A 13,197-nucleotide genomic window follows, 5' to 3' on the forward strand; every position below is an offset into this window, starting at 1 on the left:
CCGGGCGGTGGACGGCCTCCCCTGCTTCCGCAGTGCTAGGGAACGCATGATGACGTACCATGAAGTTACGCTTCACTACCGGGGTTCCCGACTAGTTTACTCCCCTCCCCATAAATCGCTAAATAAGGCCGAGCAAGTCGTTTGGCGACGGATTCAGACAGACACTTTTCCGAACCCTTACCTGTATTCCCTCATGCACCCAGGGGACTACCATCAGTTCTGCAAATTATGCCAATACCCTAAGGCGGATGTTCATCACATACTTAGGGCTTGCCCTAATACTCCAACTCCCCCTTTTCTGAGACTCGACGACCAGGAGAGATGGGAGGCCGTGCTGCACAGCTCACAGCCGGAGGTTCAGCTCCGGATGGTGACCTGGGCCACAGAGATCGCCAGGGCCCATGGGCTCCTGGCCACCTAGCGCGACCGCGAGGGCCCACCTGTTCCTGCAACCCCCTTATCCTTATCCCCACCCTCACTGGCTTCCTTTCGAGGGTTGCTTAATAAAAGTTTTTCCTCCTCCTCCTTCTGCCATAACCTGGGGCACTGGGGCATCTCCATAGTATGTGTTAGAGTGTAGCGGTATGCCCGCAGAACTCGCACACCTCCGCATATGCATGGAGACTATTCTCGCAGCCAGCGTCTCATTAGAAAGATGGTGGTGCGTCAGCTGGCCATCCATTGTGTGAATCTGCAGCAAGACATATTGAGGCGAATGGCTGTAATGGGTCATACTGTCGTGACCAAGACGTGTTAGCAAATTTGTCCGCGTTTGAGATTGGTCGAAATGGTCTTGACGTCACTGCACCGAATTTTGACGGGTGTCCACCGAAATATGTTAGACAGTTACTGCGCAATTTCCTTTCCTCAAATACAATTGTAGTTTTCTTCAGTGGGGCCCTTCTTTCTCTCTCTTGTTTCACTCCACTTCCTCCCTTCCTGTACGGTGCGGTTCAGGTGTCCTTCGAGATGACAGAGAATTACAGCGCCATTTCCTTCTCTCAAGAAATTACGAGGAACTTTAGCGGCTAAAGTGGTGAAAGGCGAAAGCCTGAGTGCTGCGATCTGCTACGTGATTGTTCACTGCACATTTTGTTGGTGCATTAATTAACTGCCAATTAATGACGCTTAAGCTTCGCCTTTAGAAGTGGAACGCGACAGCGTGTTGTAGCGCTGCCACGGTGAACGCCACGCTTTTTGAGGAAAGGAAATGTGGCTAGTCATCTCGGTGGACACCTGAGCCGCACGGTACAGGAAGGGAGGAAGTGTGAGTGAAAGAAAGAGGGGCCGTAATGAAGAAAATATAAATTGTATTTGAGGAAAGGAATTTACGCAGTAACTGTCTCACATATATCAGTAGACACTAGTCGAAAATTGTATTTGAGGAAAGGAAGTTGCGCAGTAGCTGCCTCACGTATTTCGGTGGACACCCGTCAAAATTTGCGCGCGGTGACGTCACGACAATTTGGAGCAATCTGAAACGCGGACAAATACGCCTTGCTCGTCGGTAAATTGGTTTTTGAGGAAAGGAAATCTCTCATATCTGGGTGGACACCTAAACCTCGCCGTAACGGGAAGGGAGGAAGATGGGAGTGAACGAAGACACCGTATTCACTCGACGCACCTTTGTTCATTCCAAACCATCGAGCTGGCATGGCGGAGTGGTAGCGTGCTCGACTCGCACTCCGGAGGCCGGGCCTCGATTCCCAAGCTCGGCCAATTTCTTACTCGGTTTTATTTATTTATCTGGTCTGACTAGAAAGGTTAATTACACTAATTGGTTAAGTAAGTAATTAACTAAACTAAAACTTGCTTGAAGCATCACTATACGATCCTTATAATTGGTTGCATGGTTAGTGGCCAAAAAACAATTGGCCCCGTTTGAAATTCGCGCACTGTGACTAACTAAACTAAAACTTACTTGGAGCATCACTATACCATCCCTATAATTGGTTGCATGGTTAGTGGCCAAAAAACAATTGGCCCCGTTTGAAATTCGCGCACTGTGACTAACTAAACTAAAACTTACTTGGAGCATCACTATACGATCCCTATAATTGGTTGCATGGTTAGTGGCCAAAAATCAATTGGCCCCGTTTGAAATTCGCGCACTGTGACTAACTAAACTAAAACTTACTTGGAGCATCACTATACGATCCCTATAATTGGTTGCATGGTTAGTGGCCAAAAAACAATTGGCCCCGTTTGAAATTCGCGCACTGTGACTAACTAAACTAAAACTTACTTGGAGCATCACTATACGATCCCTATAATTGGTTTCATGGTTAGTGGCCAAAGTACAATTGGCCCCGTTTGAAATTCGCGCACTGTGACGTCACGGCCGTTTCGACCAATTGAAAAGCGTGACATTTCTGTCGACAGCTCCTGCTTACAACGATGAGGCATTAAAGGCTTCCGCCTTAAAAAGCGTTGCGTTCAAAGGGCAACGCATCGCGCCGATCGGGTGGTGGCGTTCCGTGGACTCCCTGGCAGCGCTACATGTGGTCGCTTTCCACTCTTAACGGCAAAGATTAAGCGTCATTAATTGGCAGTTAATTATGTACCAACAGAATGGGAAGTGAACAATCGCGTAGCAGAATGCAGCACTCAGGCTTTCGCCTTTCACCCCTTTAGCCACTAAAGTTCCTCGTAATTTTTCGGTCTGACCGGAAGGCGTGCAGACGCGCCCCCCACCTTACTCTACGCCCTGGATTCTTGCAGCCACAGCCTGCACGAAAGAGCGATACATGTCAACCTGCTCTGTCCCTACCCGCTGCTGAGTGCTGCCGACTCCACGGCGAAGGTATGCGATGCAAGCCTTTATATGCTTGCATGATTTGAATGCCGAAAAAAACATTTGATCTCGACTGGTCAGTTAAGTAATCTTCTCCGAATGGCCTCACACAAACAATTTGTGTTATTCCCACTGCAAAACGCGTGTTTGTTGAAAAAAAATTGCAATACAGCAGCGCTTTTAGGAGTGGAACGGAAGAGCGCATTGCAGCGCTGCCAGGAAGCCCACGGAACGCAGTCGCCCGTTCGGTGGGAGGCCTTCCACGTTGGGAACACCTTTCAACGACTGCAAATTTTGAGGATAGGAAATGACGCAGTGATTGTCTGACATATCGGTGCACACCCGAACCGCACCATAAGGGTAGGGAGTTAGGCTGAAGGGAAAGAAGGAGGAGAGAAACAGGTGCCTTATTGAAGTGATGAAAATTGGATTTGTGGAATGGAAATCACCCAGTAATGGTCACGCATATCTCAGTGAACACCCGCAGCCCCCTGATTGCGTGCCGCCGGTTCAAATTCCCGCTGCAAGCCAGGCTGTACCTTAACAAGTCTATGCTACACTAAACGCTCAATGGTCGGACACCATTCGAAATATTATACGAGTAGTAGATGACATTATAGGATTTTTTCTGATGCGCGGTTCATACAACTCTAACTAGGACACAGACGGCTTTTTTACCGAACGAGCTGTATACGGTGTCACGTAATCAACCTCTATTCATCGCAATGATGAAGTTATTAACGCCAAACGCAGTGAGCGAGGGCATGGAAACATATTCGACGCCTACAACTCATTCTGAATAGCAATAGTTGTTCCGCAGCGCCAATGTACCAGTATGTCCAGGACGCCAGACCAGCAAGTGGGCCGACATTTTGTGTGATAGCCAATATACCCAAACGGATATTAATGTCAAACTTGCGTGCTCCGATGTGTGAAATCAAATATGGTGATCCCTGGGAGACATGACACCTAAGTACCTGGCCCTTTCACGCGCGCATATAAGAGTAAATTACAACACTGACATGCTTCTGTTTATTTCTTCAGACGACGCTACAAACCATGGCCAAAGATGTGGACACTTGCCCATACAATGGAACGGCGCTGCAGTGCCGAAGAAAGATCAGAAAGGGAACCCAGGACACTGTGCCCTTCTTCCATCTGGCGGCGAACGCTCCGAGCAAAGAATCCACTAACTCCTGCAAGGGCGGCATGGATGGAAACGACACTAAACGTACTGGTAAGCCGCAGGTCGATCATCACAATCGTAAGCATAACGTTGCATTTCATTCTACGGCCCGTACGTGGCATGTATACATTGCAAGCTTTAGGGCGTGTGCGAAATGAGGTTAAAGTGTATATTGATAAAAAATTCGAATAAAAAATCTCCACGAATGTTGGTATGTGTGGAGAGTTCATTAATTCTGAACGTTTCTTGTAACACCATGCTCACCGCGGCGTTTACTTTCGGATAGAGAGTTCCGTTGGCGCGTAGCGACGGTTGTATTGTGGAACATGAACATCAAGGCAAAACACCAACAACTAAAGACATAGTCTTGACGTTTCGTTTCCAGCGGAATATACTTCCTGACTATTTCTGTACAATGATAGAATTTCAGTCAAACCCCGCACATGGACTATATCCAGACATTTCTGCTCAGGGAGCAAAGCACGTAAAGCATGAATTAACCAGTCCGACTGCACCTGCTTTATTCCTTTAGTGGGCGCTCGGGTGGCGTTTAACTGAAAGCATTGACGGTGATCATCCGACTGGAAGAGATTGAGACCGTTTCTGAAAACTTCATGGTAGAGTTTTCTTAAGCGAAGTTAACCTTTTACTGCCACGCATAGCCACTGTGACTAACTTGTACTGACTAAAATGAAACAGTGGTGCTAACCTGTGCAGCCACTCGCTCTCCCTGGGCGGCAGTGGTGATCGTCCGTGGCCCTCGTTCGCTGAGCGCAGACGCCGTGTCCACCAGACGAAGGCTGACCTGCGACTCGAGCCGCTGTGCGAAACTCTGCACGGCACAGCAGGCAGCCTGGGCCACGGCACGTGGAACATTCGGCCCCGCCTATGATCCTTCACGGCGGCAGCAGATGCCGGTAAGAAGTGAATCTGGCAAACTAGGCCGGATGTGTCGCATGGGCAGAAGAACATACACCTGGAAGTTATGATATGCAGATGCCACTTCGAATCCGTTGCAAACAGCGCAATGCACTCATGGTAGGTCGCAACAGCTTCGAGATAGTTTGCTCTACAAAAATCAACCAGTGCTTATATGAGTCTATAGAAGTAGAAAGGGCATTGGTTGCTAAAGTTGCCGATGCTCAACTTTACCGCCTTTTTGCAGTACATTGCCAACGATGTGTACCTGATTGGCGGTTTGGACTCATTAAAAAGGCATGCTCAGTAAATGTATATTCGAGGTTGTCGCTAAAGTTCTCCATAGAAAGCGTTTAAGTTCATTCTGCTAAATCGGGCATTGCAAAATGCCGCTGTGCTGGTGGCCCGCGGTACGTCTCCGAGTCGGAAATGGCTTGACAGCGTCTCAGCGGTGCGAGAGGAGGGAAGGGAGGCGTTCGACAAATTTTGCTATATTTAGTGCATTTATTCCAGCTCGCAGGTAGAGAAAGTTCTGGGGCTTTTTCTACGCTGTCTGTACATACCTCACAACAGCACAGAAGCAGTTAAGTGCTGCGCCCCAACGAGGGTCATCTTCCAGGCCGTTTATGCGGTGTGATGTGCCTTGCTCTCTACCACTTAATACATTCCATCAGCGTGAAATGAAATGCAAACACTAAAACAAAATGTCAAATGTTCGAGTTGAATTACAGGTCGAAACGATTAGCGTTTTCAAAGGTATGTCTATGCGCATTCGAAATGAGTAGCAACTCTGCTAGTTTCCACTCTATCTTAGCTAAGATCTTGTTTGGTGTAGCGTTTATATGGTCCACCCACTTTCCTGGTTCCCCCTGCTGCGGTTGCCTTCTCTCCATATCCTGTCCATTACCTTTAACTGCCATCGGTTATCTTGGTTATTGTGCTTTTCGGTAGAACAGACATAAGAAAAGAATACATGAATACAAAACTACAGTGTACTGCAATGAGTATGTTATCACTTATAAAATCACACTTAAATAGATTAGTTTTGACCGTCTTATGACTGAAGGAAAATGTCTGCACCTTTAGGCGCTTCACCATCAGCATAATGCGTGTAAGCATTTTGACTGTGATAAAAGCCTCGTAAAGTAATTGCTACAGATAACTGATCCCCAGCAATGCTTTGCTAAGTTCATCGAAAGGAATGCGGATTTTAAGTATACATCTCAAGAGTACTCCTAGTTGATGGGGAAATCTGCCAATGCTAGTCTCGCAATGTGTGTAGCATCTTTATACTTAACGTTTTAGCTGTTTTCTGTCTGTTCCATCTCTTTTTATCATTTCATCTTCAGCGGCAGTAACGAACAATTTTGAAGCTGTCCTGGAAATTGGAGCTTCAACTCCTGAGCATTCTCATTTATAGTTAAATAGCGGGCTATTTTTTCTTGCATCTCCTTAATATAGTTACGCCGTATACTTGTACAAAATAATGATAAAAATAACTGTTAACTTCATGAAGAAGAAAAATGAACTCGGAACTGGGTTTCGATGACAGAACGACGTTGTGACAAGTCAAGGGTATACAGTACTAATACCCTCCAAAAAGCACTAGCGTGCACGTTGAATGGGTCAATTGGCGGCTGTGATCAATAGCAAGTGAACCGTTATTTTTCTGAAAAGACCAAAACAAGACATGCTTGCAGCTCGGGACGTCACTCATACGGTTGCATGCAAAATCGGCCGGATTGAGGCCCCGGAATCAGAAAAATCGTTTGCGCTGAAGCAAAATGGCACTCGGCTGCCAAATTCGCTAAAGAGTACCAGTAGCTTCAAAAGCAGTAAAGAGGAGGTGGTCTCCTCGGTTCAGCATCGGCCAATCATGTTGAGGGGGGGGGGGGGGGGGGGCATTGCTTATTTCTATCGTCAGTGCTGTATGGATCACACTGGGGACAAAATGCGCACAAGCACTTCCCTGGCCTGATGTGTGTCGCTTATCCAGCACTAAATGCTTGGGAATTGTGTCTTTGACACCAACTTGAACAAGACGAAAGCACCTTCTGCCATGCCGCTCTTTGAGTCAGAAAAATTCATCATAATCAATACTCCTGCGACGAAGTTTCCGTAAGATGCGTGGGTTGATACGTAAGTGTCATAAAGGCTGCACATGCCTTGAAGGTGACAATCTCGTGTAGCCTACGATGCTTCTAAGATTCAGAGAAGATACTGGGTTACAGCGTAGAGTTATAATTTTGAATTGAGTGATTGGTCATCTCATTAGCAGCCAATAAGAGCCTAGCCAACTGGGATACCTTTACTTTACGTAGAAGCGTACACATGCGAGGAGAAAGCTGGGCATCCAAAATAGGAGCCAGTGATGTTTTAACCGCATCTTCTATTTAATAACTAGAGACCGGATTTTAGGCAAATGCCTATTTTTTTCAACGCTTCCTAGGCGCACCATTTTTACATATGAGCACGAATTAGGTTTTGACAATATGTTCTTTTTATAGTGCCTATAAATGCCTATTTTGGGTGTCAGTGCCTATAAATGCCTATTTCCGACGTCGGGGCCTAAAAAGGCCCTATTTTACAGAAAAGGGGCATGAAATACGCTGTGGTTTTGCTTTCAGATTCTGTTTGCTTTCGAATCCATTTCGGTTTTGAGTAGAACACACACACACATATTTATTAATGTTGAAGCATCGTGTATGCCTGCAATATTCCTGTGTGAGCGAAGACTGAACTCATTTGTCAGATGTTTTGAATTGACAATGTTTCTATCAATTTCTAAATACATGGCCTCCTTTTAAGGTGTTCATTGTTTCTACTTTTGTACACGACAATCGAATTGTTTGTTTCGAGGTATAACAAAGTGTTTTAAAAGGGTTGGTAACAGTCCCTTTTGCTCTGCTGAAGCATGTGTATTGTACGAAAAGTTGCGCGACAGCCTTAGAAAAAACGGCTTCTAATGTTCGCACCTTGCTTAAGGTCCCAAATTATTCCTGCTGTGTTTTTGTTTTATTTTACGGCAGATATAGCGCACTGAAGTTCGGAAATGTGTGCACTTTTGATAAAGTTTATAGTGCCTATTTTTCTCCGTTAGGTGCCCGAAATGCAATTTTAGCCACCTATTTATGGCGCCTAAAACGTGCTTTTTAGTGCCTAAAATCTGGCCTCTATTAATAACCAATACCGGGGGCCTTTTACCATTATTTCTATAAATGAACATACAACCTAGCTTTAACATCTTTTAATGGACACCTGAAAACCATGTTTGGCTACAATGGCGCAAGGACAGCTGTGTCCAGGAGAGTCAGTGCAAAAGGCATTTTTATTCTATCGAGATGTGGTCAAGCAACCATTTTTCAAATAATGTGCCTAAATGAAGCAAGGCAGCACGCCAAGAGAAAGATGATAACCATAGTAACAACACTTTGTATACATTCCAGCAATCGGCATCGATTTTCATACCTCACGCATCGAAATCGGATGTTTAAATCACTAGGCCATCGCCGCGGCTTGCTCTCGACCCTGGACCTTTTTTTTGACCTTTGGGTCTGCGCACTGTAACTGGCATGGCTACGCACGGCTGTTTCAAACTTGCAAGGTGCACTAGCAAAGCAGTGATTATTGAAGTAAATCTGGCGTCAAAACGGGGTCCAAATAGATCTGCATGCCTTCCATGCCTCTGACATATAAAGAAATGATATTTATATTGGCATAAAGAAATGACATTAATATGGGCAGAAACTCTATGTTGAAATGTGGATGCATGACGTCAAGAAGAAATTCTTGAACACGTGGTGGACGACACCTATAGGGAACACTGGAGCGCCTAGATTACCGAATAACTCAGCGCCAGCCGCGTACACGTTTCGGCGACAGTGTAAGAGTCCTCTGACACTGTTGCATTTCGACAGCTGGGCAACCGCTCGTAGAACCAGGCGCTGAAGCCTTACCGCCAGGTGTGGTCTGCCCTGTACATTGGTCAGTGTCAATGACGAAATATTTCGAATCAGCGCTAAGGATGTCTCCAGTTTTTTCCTCGTCCGGAGGCTCTTCTTCGTGAGCCAAACGATAGCATAAGGATTGCTGCCATTACACCCGTGCTGCGCAGGTCGGTCCACATCATTGCTGACAGTGCAACGGTCCGGCGAGAGGCATGGCGGCCCAAGCTGCTGTGTTTCGATCCGAGATGAAGGATGGCCTGGAGAACCTAGAGCAGAAATTTCGGCAGTTCTGTCGCATTTTTGCAGAAGGCTGTCATAGCCGTGGCATCTCGACAGGCTGGGACTCAGCGCCTTCTAAATTTCGGCAGTTCTGTCGCATTTTTGCAGAAGGCTGTCATAGCCGTGGCATCTCGACAGGCTGGTGCTCCGCGCCTTCCGATTAAAGGAGGGCTGCTGTAAACCTTCAGGCCTTGCTAAGGGCCTGCTTGTATGCGTTGCCATTTCTTCTATTGTAGTTTTTATATTTGACGTCTATTATTACGTGAATAAATAATGTACTTAAACGAATTAAGGAGGTTGCGCTTGAAGACGAAGATTGAGTGGAATGGGGCACTGGTGATTTCCCTAGTTTATATTCATTCTTACCTGAGCTGACGCACTTATTTCCTGCTGTGCTGGAGCATTTAATCATACCGTTCTCTACGAATAAGCACACCCTAATGCGGTACGGAATATGCTAGCAGTATGCTCGTTTCAAAGTCGTCCATGTTGGTAACAAGGGCTTAAGTATCCCTCTAAAGCGACTCAAAAACTGCACTCCTAAATTTTGCACGAGGGCGAGTCCATGATACCGCTTTCAGCATCCTCAGCTCACCCACCGTAAACTCGGCCCGCCATGTGGAGCTGATCTCGGTGCCTGCGCACTCTGGGAAACCCGGCAATGAAGCCGGCAATGACCACGCCCGAGGCCTTACCGACCGGCCGGTGGCGGAGTCGGAGTCTGGCTCTTCCCGGGAGCGCATGCACTCCTTCAGTGAGCTGACCCAGGCATACCGCTCCGAAAGCCAGCTGTAACCTCCACCCCAACAATCCTTTGACAATTACCACCAAATATTATAGTGCCGCCACGAGACCCGCGCCATTCCCTCTAGTAGCTCCCTCTGACCGAGGAGAGATGGAACCAACTCCTCAGAAGGCCAGACAAGGGCATCCAACCGATATTGGTTTTACAACTCGTCCGACTGGCCGAAGCCGCCGCCGAGAGTCAAGACCTTTCGGCCGTCGTCTAGGCAGGTGGCCCTCTGGCTACCCTCTTTCTGTTGGACAATAAAAGTTTTCCTATCCTATCCTATCGTGAGCTCAGGAAGTCGCCCCGTCTGGGGGCCACACCAAGCCCACTTGTCCTAAATCTCGCCATTCTATGGCAACAAAGTTATGTCTCTCTCTCTCTCCCTATCTGCTCTCCGCACCCACCCGGGGGCATACACACAATTTTGTACCCAGTGCACTCACCCCTACGCTACTGTTAATGACATTCTCCTTCTTTGAATGTCCTGCGGACCTTCCCCCGCGGGGCTCGGAGCTCCTGGCCACTACGCAGGACTGATAGATCCAGCTGCGCTCGACGGACCCAGCCAGGCCGAAGATCGCCACTGACCGAGCCGCCCACGTCATGGAACTCCATCAACCCACGAACGTTTAGCACAGTGGGTTTGTGCGGGGACCCAGGGACCTAAGTGTCCGAAATCTCTCGGTCATTAAAGTTTTCTCTCTCTCTCGTGGCTCTCGTACACTTCGGCAGAGAAGACAACAGCAGCGAAATATTCAAGCGCCCTCCTATATACGGGACAGTAAGACTCTCGATAGTAACTATCGATAGTAACACTGTTGATATTATGCATTTACTTTACAGAGATATGGCGAAAACATTTGCGGCATCTGGTAGGTTTCTCGGTCTTATGAGGCTTAACGTCCCAAAGAGACGCAGCTATGAAGGGTGCAGTACTGGGGGTCTCCGGATAAATTTCGACCAGCTATGGTTCTTTAACGTGCCCTGGCATCGCGAAGTACACGGGCCCTTTTCCTTTCGCCCCCATCGAAATAGAGCCGCTGTGTCCCGGGACCTATCCCGAGTCTTTCTAGGTAGCCCCTGAGTACCATTACCCCCGTGCCAACACGGCGGGGTTGCGATAACTGACTACCAGCAATACTCAATTCATGCATTTATGAAATGCCTTGTGGACGAATGTTCGCGGTGGCTCAGCGGTTATGGTGCTCGGCTGCTGACCCAAAAGACGCTGGTTCGATCCCGGCCGCGGCGGCTAGAATTTCTTTGGAGGAGAAATTCTAGAGGCCCGTGTACTGTGCGATGTCAGTGCACGTTAAAGAACCCCAGGTGGTCGAAATTTCCGGAGCCCTCCACTACGGCGTCTCTCATAGCCTTAGTCGCTTTGGGACGTTAAACCCCATAAACTAAACTAAACTAAACGAATGTTTAATTCCGCAGCAAAGGACCCGGAGTACATTCATAGATGCATTCATGCTCAAAAGTTAAGCTTTTCTTAAGTTGCGCGACTTTTAGTTGTCCCATCTTTGATTACTGAAGTAACTGAACTGTCGGATCCTCATCATGCTAGTATAGGACGTACACGGTCATATCTACCTTGTGTTCAGGGTATGGAAATGCAATGTTTATCAAAGATTTCGTCGATGGTGAGGTTGCAAGCATGGCAGTTGTTTATGACTCAGAAACCTCCTATTTTTATTATAATACTAGAAGAGATCGAAGGACATCTTGATACTCGAGCTAGATAAAATATGAGCACAAAATCACAGATTCCAGGAAACTCTTCTAGAAAAATATATCTCTTGGTGTATCACATCGTAACGAAGGCATTCGACAACATGATGGAGGGAACAAGAAGAACGTTAATTTTTGTGCATCTCATTATTGGTAAGCTCAGGATATCAGGACATATGCACTGTGCCTGTCAGGTGCCTTTTTCGTCTATATGCCGACCTGTATAAAAGTTAACCAATTTTAAAGATAACTGGCGAAGTTATGAGAGCATACTAGAGTTAAAATGAAACGGCTACCACTTTAAACTGAGACGATAAAGCCGGACAGTTAAGTTGCAAACGTAGCTGGGACAGTTTGGAAAAACGTCTGGAACTGCATCCGTTGAAAGAACAAACAACACAACTTGTTCTGGCTAACACGACACCATCGGGTGCTGCAGACTTCGTCGTGTTGACGTAACCGCTGCAGAAATGCTTTTCGCACACATTCCTCGCAACACGTACAATCGTGAGAGTAACATTTTACCCAGTAACTTTAAGTAGGGAACGTCTGCAGAGCTCGGTGACGCAGCGCCGTTGCCAATGGCATCGCCGTTGCCATCGCCATTGTCCGTTGTAACCAGCAGCGGAAGCCGCGCTTTAAGCTGCGAAACCAATGGAGCGGGAGCTTGGAAAGCAGAGGGCAAAAGTGGTAAATTTGTTTTTGAGGAAAGGAGATGGCGTAATATCTGTCTCACACATCTCGGTGGACATCTGAACAAGAGGGAAGGCGCATAACAGCCTCTTTGAACTGTGGGCACCTCAATCGTGCTTTAAGCCACGTGGTGGTAAGGACAGATGTGCGCTGCATGCGTTGCCATTGACAACGTTGTGTCAGAAACGCGGCGCTGAAGCCATATGCCGTCGGCGTTGAACGTGTTCATTGGCGTCGGCGTCGAGAACGTTTTACGCTCCGATAATTTTAAGGAAAGAAGGAAGTGCGCATAACTCTCCGTGGGTCAGTGGGCGCCTGAATCGCGCTTATATGTACGTGGGGTGATGAGAGAGAGAGAGAGATGTGGTCTAGTCATATGTGTTAGCGCTGACAGCGGTGAGCGAACTCTTGCGATGAACCATGGACGATTAGCTGTCACCTGCCAGGGTGCAGGGTGGGTGGGGACTTTAATGTAGATATAGATTTCTTACCAGTTATACGGGAGAACATCCCGTTGCTCTCGCTCGTAATGCCTCCCATAGCTGTGACAACCTCGCGAAATACTTGCATAGACCTCTTTTTTGAGATCCAGGCATTGGTGCAGCAAGTATAGCATATATTTATCTATTTCTCCGACCACAAATCTTCCTTCATGAGAATCAAGAACTGATAGCAGAGAGTTTCTTAAGGAAGGAATGTGTGTGAAAAATAAGTTGTGTGTAATTGTACACACTCGTCTTACTCGAATTCTTTGCCTCAAGCTATCGAAAAGCTGTAACAGCTCATGTGGTGCGCTGAAATTTCGCATTAGGATGTAACGTAATCGTCGGCAATATATTTCCCCTCTTTCTTGTTATAC

General features: G+C 47.0%; 1 protein-coding gene across 10 annotated transcripts in view; it reads left to right on the plus strand.

Annotated features, from left to right (window-relative positions):
* LOC149342652 (uncharacterized) overlaps positions 1 to 9,412 on the plus strand; it is a 42,497-nt gene extending 33,085 nt beyond the window's left edge. The window contains exons 7-10 of one of the 10 annotated variants that reach the window (XM_089545104.1): positions 3,839 to 4,031; positions 4,680 to 4,897; positions 4,977 to 5,018; positions 9,013 to 9,168. In XM_089545104.1, the coding sequence (XP_089401230.1) occupies positions 3,839 to 4,031; positions 4,680 to 4,897; positions 4,977 to 5,018; positions 9,013 to 9,033 (474 nt within the window). In that variant the 3' untranslated portion in view covers positions 9,034 to 9,168. Of the gene's footprint in view, positions 1 to 2,721; positions 2,804 to 3,838; positions 4,032 to 4,679; positions 5,019 to 9,012 lie in introns of those variants that run through there. The other 9 variants (XM_089545107.1, XM_089545112.1, XM_089545103.1 and 6 more) reach the window with 9 other exon arrangements.
* Positions 9,413 to 13,197: the final 3,785 nt, after the last annotated feature.

Source organism: Amblyomma mixtum, chromosome 5 (genome assembly GCF_055824585.1).
Source record: "Amblyomma mixtum isolate Tamu chromosome 5, ASM5582458v1, whole genome shotgun sequence".
Lineage (NCBI taxonomy): Eukaryota > Metazoa > Arthropoda > Arachnida > Ixodida > Ixodidae > Amblyomma > Amblyomma mixtum.